The sequence below is a fragment of the Salvelinus alpinus genome, chromosome 2 (genome assembly GCF_045679555.1).
Source record: "Salvelinus alpinus chromosome 2, SLU_Salpinus.1, whole genome shotgun sequence".
In the NCBI taxonomy this organism is placed as follows: Eukaryota; Metazoa; Chordata; class Actinopteri; order Salmoniformes; family Salmonidae; genus Salvelinus; species Salvelinus alpinus.
The window spans coordinates 107,775,247-107,787,814 of NC_092087.1; the positions used below are offsets into that span (position 1 = coordinate 107,775,247).

At 40.9% G+C, this 12,568-nt stretch overlaps 1 protein-coding gene and 1 pseudogene across 1 annotated transcript; both read right to left on the bottom strand.

Annotated features, from left to right (window-relative positions):
• The window catches only part of LOC139542145 (zinc finger protein 665-like), a 294,018-nt pseudogene that overhangs the window by 212,626 nt on the left and 68,824 nt on the right, over positions 1-12,568 (bottom strand).
• LOC139548839 (zinc finger protein 883-like) lies at positions 1,176-10,360 on the bottom strand. The gene is made up of 2 exons (XM_071358728.1): positions 9,643-10,360; positions 1,176-2,891 (listed from the first exon to the last, which is right to left on the bottom strand). The coding sequence occupies exons 1-2, from the start codon at positions 10,094-10,096 to the stop codon at positions 2,035-2,037; spliced, it is 1,311 nt and encodes a 436-aa protein (XP_071214829.1). The 5' UTR covers positions 10,097-10,360; the 3' UTR covers positions 1,176-2,034.

Consider the following 12,568-nt stretch of genomic DNA (forward strand, 5'->3'; position numbering starts at 1 on the left):
CCAACATAGCTCACCTCGATAGCTTCCTAGCCAACATAGCTCACCTCGATAGCTTCCTAGCCAACATAGCTCACCTCGATAGCTTCCTAGCCAACATAGCTCACCTCGATAGCTTCCTAGCCAACATAGCTCACCTCGGTAGCTTCCTAGCCAACATAGCTCACCTCGGTAGCTTCCTAGCCAACATAGCTCACCTCGATAGCTTCCTAGCCAACATAGCTCACCTCGATAGCTTCCTAGCCAACATAGCTCACCTCGATAGCTTCCTAGCCAACATAGCTCACCTCGATAGCTTCCTAGCCAACATAGCTCACCTCGATAGCTTCCTAGCCAACATAGCTCACCTCGATAGCTTCCTAGCCAACATAGCTCACCTCGATAGCTTCCTAGCCAACATAGCTCACCTCGATAGCTTCCTAGCCAACATAGCTCAAACAGTGTAGCTCTGTAGACGCTTTCTATGTATATTTGCCTCTGTATTTGAATTATTTCATACAGCTATTTTCTTATTTACGTTGTTAATCAGGTTAATAGCTAGCTGGCTTGCTAAATTAGCTTAGCACGAGGCTAGTCATTAATGCTAACTAGCTAACATCCCCGACCAAAGGCACACTAAGCTACTACACCTCTTGCTAAATAAAATGAGATAGTGGTAGTGTCTGGCCATCCAGAATCACAACAGGGGATATAGTGGTAGTGTCTGGCCTCAGAATCACAACAGGGGATATATTGGTAGTGTCTGGCCTTCCAGAATCACAACAGGGGATATAGTGGTAGTGTCTGGCCTCAGAATCACAACAGGGGATATAGTGGTAGTGTCTGGCCTCAGAATCACAACAGGGGATATAGTGGTAGTGTCTGGCCTTCCAGAATCACAACAGGGGATATAGTGGTAGTGTCTGGCCATCCAGAATCACAACAGCACACTGACTTCTGCCCCGTGGATGCTGTCAATATACAGGGGATATAGTGGTAGTGTCTGGCGATCCAGAATCACAACAGCACACTGACTTCTGCCCCGTGGACGCTGTCAATATACAGGGGATATAGTGGTAGTGTCTGGCCATCCAGAATCACAGCAGCACACTGACTTCTGCCCCGTGGACGCACGCACATCGTTTTCATCATGTCAGTTAACTTGTCTAACTCTAACCTTAAATTAAGACCAAAAAACATTTATTTCATATTTTTTTATTCTTTTTTTTACAAAGAAGCGTCCGGTACACTAGATCATATATCACGCTAGAAACATCGCCTGAAAGATGCACATCGCTGACTGAAGTGGGTAACACAGTTGAGGAAAATATTTGATTTTTTTTTAAAGTTTATTTTTCATTTGTTTCAAAAGTTTAATATTATATTGAGACTTACAAAGAGAAGCTTTGGTTGATCAATTAATTTGATGAGAGAATTTAAAATAAACTTCACATCTACTACACATCTGTATTCAACGCAAATTCTGATTCAACAGATAATATCAAAATAAACAACTAGCTCTATACTGCTTCTACATAGTGGAATAACATTGATAGGAACATTCATGTTTTTCATGTCAACAACTTTATTATAAAAACACCATCACATTCTAGTCCTTTAGCTTGACGACTAGTAAACAAATTAACTCAATGAAACAAAAAACGACTATATTCAAGAGGTTTCAAAGTTCAAAATCAAGAAATGCACATTCTATTAATCTATTCAATAATTTACATGGTGCAATATCTAAATCATGTAATCAAATTAATTTAGTGAAAAGCCAGTTCAAATCAAATTCAAGAGGATAAACATTGAAATCAAGAAATCCAAAACTCCATTCATCTATATAATAATATCCCCAAACTGTAATGAACAATAGAGGGTTTATAGTTGTATCCATTAAAGCTCATAATCAAATCAGAATACAAATTGTATTTAATCTGATTTTAGACATGATCAGGTCTACAGATAGAAAACTAAAACAAAGGTCTATTTTGTTAATGATTTCATATAAACAATAGGATTTCATTTGGTATGAACAAAAACACAAATTCTCAGTCAAAAACACAAGTCAGAACACAGCCTCTCTATTCTCTCATGTGCTTTCAGGTCCTCTGACTGGGAAAATGTCTTTCCACAGTGAGAGCAGTGGTAAGTCTTCTCCTCCTGTGTATGTATTCTTTCATGCTTATTCAGATGTCTTAATCGGTTAAATGTCTTTCCACACAGGGAGCAGTGGTAGGTCTTATCCCCTCCTGTGTGTGTCCTGTCATGCCTATTCAAGGCCCCTAACTTGGTAAAACGCTTTCCGCACAGGGAGCATTGGTAGGGCTTTTCTTGTGTATGTATTGTCTCATGCTCTTTTAGGTTCCCTAAGCGGGTAAAACTCTTTCCACAAAGCGAGCATTGGAAAGGTTTTTCCCCTGTGTGTATCTTCTCATGCTCCTTCAGGCTCCCTAACTGGGTAAAACTCTTTCCACACTGGGAACATCGGAAAGGCTTTTCTCCTGTGTGTATCTTCTCATGCTCCTTCAGGCTCCCTAACTGGGTAAAACTCTTTCCACACTGGGAACATTGGAAAGGTTTTTCCCCTGTGTGTGACCTCTCATGCGTTTTCAGGCTCCCTAACCAGGCAAAAGTCATTCCACATTGGGAACAGTGGTAAGGTTTCTCTCCAGAGTGTATTCTCTTGTGTTCCCTTAGGCTTCCTAACCAGGTAAATCTCTTTCCACAGTGGGAACATTGGAAAGGCTTTTCTCCTGTGTGTTTTCTCTCATGTCGTTTTAGGTACCCTAACCAGCTAAAACTCTTTCCACAGTGGGAGCAGTGATGCCGACTCGCTGGTTTGGGTGTCGCTAGGTCTGGTTCCCCTGAAGGACTCTTCCCGCTGTCAGAGTGAGAGTCTGGTCTCTCTCCTGCCAAAGACAAACAGATTATTTAGTTTAACAGAGACCTGAATGAAATCTCCAAATGATAAAACTGTCTTCCTATAAGATTTAATCCATAATAGATCCCTCAATAAAAGAGTGTCTGTAGTCCTTTGTAGGCCAATAAAAACACGATTCAACTTGACTATTGTTAAGCATATATTAGACCTAATGGATAAATATACTAGTCAGTATAGGATACATGTATTAGACCTAATGGGTAAATAGACTAGTCAGTATAGGATACATATATTAGACTAGTCAGTATAGGATACATTTACAGTGCCTTCGGAAAGTATTCAGACACCTTAGCCTGGTTTCAAACAATTCATAAATGTAGGTATGTTTCGCCTTGAATGTAACGGTATTGAAAAAAATTGGCAGAACATTATACAATAGCTGTGTTTGAATACACATACTAACATACTGTATACTACATACTTAATGAGTATATACTACATACTATTAGTTCATTGTAGTATACTGTAACTACATACTTAATGAGTATATACTACATACTATTAGTTCATTGTAGTATACTGTAACTACATACTTAATGAGTATATACTACATACTATTAGTTCATTGTAGTATACTGTAACTACATACTTAATGAGTATATACTACATACTATTAGTTCATTGTAGTATACTGTAACTACATACTTAATGAGTATATACTACATACTATTAGTTAATTGTAGTATACTGTAACTACATACTTAATGAGTATATACTACATACTATTAGTTAATTGTAGTATACTGTAACTACATACTTAATGAGTATATACTACATACTATTAGTTAATTGTAGTATACTGTAACTACATACTTAATGAGTATATACTACATACTATTAGTTAATTGTAGTATACTGTAACTACATACTTAATGAGTATATACTACATACTATTAGTTCATTGTAGTATACTGTAACTACATACTTGATGAGTATATACTACATACTATTAGTTAATTGTAGTATACTCTAACTACATACTTAATGAGTATATACTACATACTATTAGTTCATTTTAGGATACTGTAACTACATACTTAATGAGTATATACTACATACTATTAGTTAATTGTAGTATACTGTAACTACATACTTAATGAGTATATACTACATACTATTAGTTCATTTTAGGATACTGTAACTACATACTTAATGAGTATATACTACATACTATTAGTTAATTGTAGTATACTGTAACTACATACTTGATGAGTATATACTACATACTATTAGTTCATTTTAGGATACTCTAAACAAACGGTATCCTTTCAGATGAGCGTACTAGAGCTTTACCTGTCTATCGGAGGTTTATGCTGTTGCTATGCAACCTCTTGCTAGCTAGTTAGCATAACACATTACTAGTTAGACATTTTACGACCTCGGGTGTGTTCTTAAATTCAACCTTGAATACCTGAGTGCTTCATAAATTCAGATCGTTTCGCTCTCGGGGCGCAATGTACGCTCCGGCCGAGGACTAGGGTTGATCCGGGCATTCTGACAATGGCAGTCAAGCACCCAAGCTAACTGGCTAACATTGGCTAGCTTGTTAGGTAGTTTTAATGTTATCCAGAGCGTGGTGACTGTAACTGTGCTGCTGGCAACAATTTAATTATGCTTTTTTGCCGACATTTACTGACACCGGCCAATGGTAGTGACTGGTTATAGTAGTGGTAGTGTCTGCAGTAGTAGTGGTAGTGTCTGCAGTAGTAGTGGTAGTGACTGGTTATAGTAATGGTAGTGACTGGTTATAGTAGTGGTAGTGTCTACAGTAGTAATGGTAGTGACTGGTTATAGTAGTGGTAGTGTCTGCAGTAGTAATGGTAGTGACTGGTTTTAGTAGTGGTAGTGTCTGCAGTAGTAATGGTAGTGACTGCAGTAGTAATGGTAGTGACTGGTTATAGTAGTGGTAGTGTCTGCAGTAGTAGTGGTAGTGACTGGTTATAGTAGTGGTAGTGACTAGTTATAGTAGTGGTAGTGTCTGGTTATAGTAGTGTTAGTGTCTGGTTATAGTAGTGGTAGTGTCTACAGTAGTAATGGTAGTGACTGGTTATAGTAGTGGTAGTGTCTGGTTATAGTAGTGGTAGTGACTGGTTATAGTAGTGGTAGTGACTGGTTATAGTAGTGGTAGTGACTGGTTATAGTAGTGGTAGTGTCTGCAGTAGTAATGGTAGTGACTGGTTATAGTAGTGGTAGTGTCTGCAGTAGTAATGGTAGTGACTGGTTATAGTAGTGGTAGTGACTACAGTAGTAATGGTAGTGACTGGTTATAGTAGTGGTAGTGTCTACAGTAGTAATGGTAGTGACTGGTTGTAGTAGTGGTAGTGTCTACAGTAGTAATGGTAGGGACTGGTTATAGTAGTGGTAGTGACTGGTTATAGTAGTGGTAGTGTCTGCAGTAGTAATGGTAGTGACTGGTTATAGTAGTGGTAGTGTCTGCAGTAGTAATGGTAGTGACTGGTTATAGTAGTGGTAGTGTCTGCAGTAGTAATGGTAGTGACTGGTTATAGTTATAGTAGTGTCTGCAGTAGTAATGGTAGTGACTGGTTATAGTAGTGGTAGTGACTACAATAGTAATGGTAGTGACTGGTTATAGTAGTGGTAGTGTCTGCAGTAGTAATGGTAGTGACTGGTTATAGTAGTGGTAGTGTCTACAGTAGTAATGGTAGTGTCTGGTTATAGTAGTGGTAGTGACTGGTTATAGTAGTGGTAGTGTCTGCAGTAGTAATGGTAGTGACTGGTTATAGTAGTGGTAGTGTCTGCAGTAGTAATGGTAGTGACTGGTTATAGTAGTGGTAGTGTCTACAGTAGTAATGGTAGTGACTGGTTATAGTAGTGGTAGTGTCTGCAGTAGTAATGGTAGTGACTGGTTATAGTAGTGGTAGTGTCTGCAGTAGTAATGGTAGTGACTGGTTATAGTAGTGGTAGTGTCTGCAGTAGTAATGGTAGTGACTGGTTATAGTAGTGGTAGTGTCTGCAGTAGTAATGGTAGTGACTGGTTATTGTAGTGGTAGTGACTGGTTATAGTAGTGGTAGTGTCTGCAGTAGTAATGGTAGTGACTGGTTATAGTAGTGGTAGTGTCTGCAGTAGTAATGGTAGTGACTGGTTATAGTAGTGGTAGTGTCTGCAGTAGTAATGGTAGTGACTGGTTATAGTAATGGTAGTGTCTGCAGTAGTAATGGTAGTGACTGGTTATTGTAGTGGTAGTGACTGGTTATAGTAGTGGTAGTGTCTGGTTATAGTAGTGGTAGTGTCTGCAGTAGTAATGGTAGTGACTGGTCATAGTAGTGGTAGTGTCTGCAGTAGTAATGGTAGTGACTGGTTATAGTAGTGGTAGTGTCTGCAGTAGTAATGGTAGTGACTGGTTATAGTAGTGGTAGTGTCTGCAGTAGTAATGGTAGTGACTGGTTATAGTAGTGGTAGTGACTGGTTATAGTAGTGGTAGTGTCTGCAGTAGTAATGGTAGTGACTGGTCATAGTAGTGGTAGTGTCTGCAGTAGTAATGGTAGTGACTGGTTATAGTAGTGGTAGTGACTGGTTATAGTAGTGGTTGGTTATAGTAGTGGTAGTGTCTGGTTATAGTAGTGGTAGTGTCTGCAGTAGTAATGGTAGTGTCTGGTTATAGTAGTGGTAGTGACTGGTTATAGTAGTGGTAGTGACTGGTTATAGTAGTGGTAGTGTCTGCAGTAGTAATGGTAGTGACTGGTCATAGTAGTGGTAGTGTCTGCAGTAGTAATGGTAGTGACTGGTTATAGTAGTGGTAGTGTCTGCAGTAGTAATGGTAGTGACTGGTTATAGTAGTGGTAGTGTCTGCAGTAGTAATGGTAGTGACTGGTTATAGTAGTGGTAGTGACTGGTTATAGTAGTGGTAGTGTCTGCAGTAGTAATGGTAGTGACTGGTCATAGTAGTGGTAGTGTCTGCAGTAGTAATGGTAGTGACTGGTTATAGTAGTGGTAGTGACTGGTTATAGTAGTGGTAGTGTCTACAGTAGTAATGGTAGTGACTGGTTACAGTAGTGGTTGTGACTGGTTATAGTAGTGGTAGTGACTGGTTATAGTAGTGGTAGTGTCTGGTTATAGTAGTGGTAGTGACTGGTTATAGTAGTGGTAGTGTCTGCAGTAGTAATGGTAGTGACTGGTTATAGTAGTGGTAGTGTCTGCAGTAGTAATGGTAGTGACTGGTTATAGTAGTGGTAGTGGTAGTGACTACAGTAGTAGTGGTAGTGACTGGTTATAGTAGTGGTAGTGTCTGCAGTAGTAATGGCAGTGACTGGTTATAGTAATGGTAGTGGTAGTGACTACAGTAGTAGTGGTAGTGACTGGTTATAGTAGTGGTAGTGTCTGCAGTAGTAATGGTAGTGACTGGTTATAGTAGTGGTAGTGTCTGCAGTAGTAATGGTAGTAACTGGTTATAGTAGTGGTAGTGTCTACAGTAGTAGTGGTAGTGACTGGTTATAGTAGTGGTAGTGTCTGCAGTAGTAATGGTAGTGACTGGTTATAGTAGTGGTAGTGACTGGTTATAGTAGTGGTAGTGTCTACAGTAGTAATGGTAGTGACTGGTTACAGTAGTGGTTGTGACTGGTTATAGTAGTGGTAGTGACTGGTTATAGTAGTGGTAGTGTCTGGTTATAGTAGTGGTAGTGACTGGTTATAGTAGTGGTAGTGTCTGCAGTAGTAATGGTAGTGACTGGTTATCGTAGTGGTAGTGTCTGCAGTAGTAATGGTAGTGACTGGTTATAGTAGTGGTAGTGGTAGTGACTACAGTAGTAGTGGTAGTGACTGGTTATAGTAGTGGTAGTGTCTGCAGTAGTAATGGCAGTGACTGGTTATAGTAATGGTAGTGGTAGTGACTACAGTAGTAGTGGTAGTGACTGGTTATAGTAGTGGTAGTGTCTGCAGTAGTAATGGTAGTGACTGGTTATAGTAGTGGTAGTGTCTGCAGTAGTAATGGTAGTGACTGGTTATAGTAGTGGTAGTGTCTACAGTAGTAGTGGTAGTGACTGGTTATAGTAGTGGTAGTGACTGCAGTAGTAATGGTAGTGACTGGTTATAGTAATGGTAGTGACTGGTTATAGTAGTGGTAGTGTCTACATTAGTAATGGTAGTGACTGGTTATAGTAGTGGTAGTGACTGGTTATAGTAGTGGTAGTGTCTACAGTAGTAATGGTAGTGACTGGTTATAGTAGTGGTAGTGTCTACAGTAGTAATGGTAGTGACTGGTAGAATTTGAGGTTGTGACCTCATAACGCCCGAACATGTGAAAGTTGGTTTGGCGTCTCTACCTTGAACGGTTCAATAGTTAGTGGGTTATTGTATGTAAATGTATGCACATTTATATAGGTATAGTTGATAATGGTTTCAAGTTAGTGTAACAGTATAACTTCAGTACGTACCCTCGCCCCGACCTCGGGCGCGAACCAGGGTCCCTCTGCACACATCAACAACAGTCACCCACGAAGCGTCGTTACCCATCGCTCCACAAAAGCCGCGGCCCTTGCAGAGCAAGGGGAACCACTACTTCTAGGTTTCAGAGCAAGTGACGTCACCGACTGAAAGGCTGCTAGCGCGCACCACCGCTAACTAGCTAGCCATTTCACATCCGTTACATTAGGATAGCCTAAACATGTGAACAGCGGTTTGGTGTTTGTAGCTGTACTTGTGGTGGTCAGTAGCTTTGTGGTCAGTATCTGTAGTTGTGGTCTGTAGTAGTCCGTAGTTGTGGTCTGTGGTAGTCAGTAGTTGTGATCTGTAGTAGTCCGTAGTTGTGGTCTGTGGGAGTCAGTAGTTGTGGTCTGTAGTAGTCCGTAGTTGTGGTCTGTAGTAGTCCGTAGTTGTGGTCTGTAGTAGTCCGTAGTTGTGGTCTGTGGTAGTCCATAGTTGTGGTCTGTAGTAGTCCGTAGTTGTGGCCTGTGGTAGTCCGTAGTTGTGGCCTGTGGTAGTCCGTAGTTGTGGCCTGTGGTAGTCCGTAGTTGTGGCCTGTGGTAGTCCGTAGTTGTGGCCTGTGGTAGTCCGTAGTTGTGGCCTGTGGTAGTCCGTAGTTGTGGCCTGTGGTAGTCCGTAGTTGTGGCCTGTGGTAGTCCGTAGTTGTGGCCTGTGGTAGTCCGTAGTTGTGGCCTGTGGTAGTCCGTAGTTGTGGCCTGTGGTAGTCCGTAGTTGTGGCCTGTGGTAGTCCGTAGTTGTGGTCTGTGGTAGTCAGTAGTTGTGGTCTGTAGTAGTCAGTAGTTGTGGTCTGTGGTAGTCCGTAGTTGTGGTCTGTGGTAGTCCGTAGTTGTGGTCTGTGGTAGTCCGTAGTTGTGGTCTGTGGTAGTCCGTAGTTGTGGTAGTCCGTAGTTGTGGTCTGTAGTAGTTGTGGTCTGTAGTAGTTGTGGTCTGTAGTTGTGGTCTGTAGTAGTCAGTAGTTGTGGTCTGTGGTAGTCCGTAGTTGTGGTCTGTGGTAGTCCGTAGTTGTGGTCAGTGTCTCATGTCTCAGGTTCAGCCTAATGGAACTACCTCCATGTTTTGAGGATATAGTGTTTATTTACAATTACATTGTTTACAAACAAAGGAGTAAAACAAGCTTATATTTTAGGTTCTGATGGGGTACGACAGTTGAACTAAGTTCAGTGGACATTTATAAGTTATATTCTCCCAGAATCAATGGCGAGGCCCAGAGCCATATATTAAAACGATACATTAATTCAACAAGGGCAGTTTGTGACCCTGCTTTTAAGACGGTACTCACTGGTGTTAATCAGATCTTCAGTCTCCTCTTCTTCCTCTCCCAAAACGTCCTCCTCCTCTTTTCTTAAGATAGCCTCCTCTTCCACTCCAAAGGGTTCTTTCTCTTCTTTCACTATAACATCCTCCTCTTCTTTCGAGGTGATAGCCTCCTCTTCCTCCTTTTTCATTCTGAAAGCTTCTACCTCCTCTTCTTCCACTGTGACAGCCTCTATCCCCTCTTCATCTTTCACTCTAAAAGGTTCTTTCTCTTCTTTCACTGTAACGTTCTTCTCTTCTTTAAACGTGATACTGATAGCCTCCTCATCCTCCTCTTTCATTCTGAAAGATTCTTCCTCTCCTTTTACGGAAACATCCTCCTCTTCATCTTTCATGACAATGTTCAGCCGCAGAGCTTCTTTCTCCGTCCAGCCGACAACGTCTTCTTTAGCAGGACGAGAGTAGTTTAGTGAGTTCATGGTCTGGGGTGTTAGCTAGCTAGCGGGTTAGCATTAACGACTAGCCAGGAGCTAATCTAATTTATCCAGCCAGCTAGCTACCCGATTTACAACGTAAATATGAAATTAAATAGGGCAACTAGCTATACGAAGGAAGTATGTTTTAAAACACAGAAAATATACACTGAACGCGTCTAAAGAGCTCCAATGTTTCGGCTATGTTGGCTAGCAAGCTACCAAGATAGCTAAACAAGCTGTTGTTAAAGAAGCGGCCCGTCCACTAGATTAGACGTCACACTTGGCAGCGTCGCCTTAAAGACAAATAACAACATCCAACATGGCGCCTGGTGCAGTTGCTAGGTGATTTGTGGAGCAAACGCAAGCCCTCTTTATGTAGATGTATATAACGAATGTCAAATAATGGTGCAGGCGTTCCACATTTTATTTCCATTCAGACAAAAATATGTTCCATTAATTAAATCCTTAAAAATTTTTTTACAATCAGCACATTTTACAATCTGACATGGTGGAATACTACTGATGGTAAGATTCATGAGGTTGAATGTTTTTTAAGTCAACAAGTTATCAATGTTGTTATCAGAACAACGTTATCATATTTTCATACACTAACTTTGAATTGGATCCATTTCCCTGTTTGACCGCTAGGTTTTATGGGTATTATGACACCTCCACTTTGGGGCTCTATGGTTGTGGGTCTTCCAGCAGGACAACAACCCCAAACTCAAATCAAAAACACCATGGATTAACATGGTTCAAGAAGAAATGCTGGAGTGTTCTGTTCTGGAGTGTTCTGTTCTGAGTGTTCTGTTCTGAGTGTTCTGTTCTGGAGTGTTCTGGAGTGTTGTGTTCTGGAGTGTTGTGTTCTGGAGTGTTCTGTTCTGGATTGTTCTGGAGTGGCCAGTGAAGAGTCCAGATCTGAATCACATCCATAACCTCTGGTGAGATCTGAAAACAGCAGTTGGTGGAGGACATCCCTCAAACACTGAAGAATTACAGCAGCAGTTTGTGGTCGGAGGTGCTCATGGAATCAATCTTGGGGTCGGAAGATCGGGATAGCAAAGTTGCGTTACCGATGAAAAGGTATTTATGGGAATACGTTTTATGATGAGGTGATAAATAGTCTCTATCCTCTGGGCTGATGAGGTGAGAAATAGGTATACTCTCTGTCCTCTGGGTTGAAGAGGTGAGAAATAGGTATACTCTCTCTTCTCTGGGTTGAAGAGGTGAGAAATAGGTATACTCTCTCTCCTCTGGGTTGAAGAGGTGAGAAATAGGTATACTCTCTCTCCTCTGGGTTGAAGAGGTGAAAAATAGGTATACTCTCTAAGGTTGTAAGGTAACAAAATGTGGAAAAAATGTCTAGGGGTCTGAATACTTTCCAAAGGCATTGTCATGCCATGACTGACCTCACGGGGGAAAAAATGGCAGTCAGGGTGCAATATAACGGCAGTATGCTGCAAATACTGTGTCAAAAATCTAATTCAAGAGGTTTAAGGTTAGAATCAAGAAATGCAAAAACTCCATTCATCTAGATATTAGCAATATCCCCAAAATATAATGAACAACAGAGGGTTTATACTTGTATGCCAACGCATTCAAAGCTCATAATCAAAACACAAATTGTATAGTATTTATCATCTTGCCGTGACGTGACTATCATTAATCTGATGACTGTTTATTTATTTGATCAAACTATGTTGAATTGATACTCAATTATATTAATCATGAAACAATTAACTCATTAGGAATTTGGGGCACCATGGGAACAGTTGTTTAATGAGTTACCGTCTCCCGAATTATCTCAAGAATATATAGATATCATAACAGTAAGTAATTTAATCATTTCCTCATATCAGTATCATTGTGAACGTCGTTGACTTCGGTACAAACCCAAGTCTCACTGATAATTTCCGTACCACACAAATTGATTTTATTATTTATTTACTAACAAATGAAATGATAACATAGGATACACAAACACACACGGTATAGGTTATTGATTGGAAACTTAATACGACGACAACAAGTCCCTAGCGAACTAACACAATATGACACTTGTTACACAAGATGGAGAGTTAGAGAAAGAAAGAGACGCAACACTTGGAAACTATGCTCACATTAGCCCTTAATACCTTGCCTCAAACTGCCGCTCTTCTGGGTAAGAAGTAACGCATGTATTTACGCGTTGAAGGTCTCTGTCGGGTATCACTGTTGGGCCCTTCGTGGGCCGGGTTCCCGCTTGATTAGGAGGGTTCAGTTGGGCCTTCCCTCTGTTGGGCCCTTCGTGGGCCGGGTTCCCGCTTGATGAGGAGGGTTCAGTTGGGCCTTCTCTCTGTTGGGCCCTTCATGGGCCGGGTTCCCGCTTGATGAGGAGGGTTCAGTTGAGCCTTCTCTCTGTTGGGCCCTTCGTGGGCCGGGTTCCCACTTGATGAGGTTCCTTCTTATTTCGGTTGGCCTTCTCCGGTCGTTCTC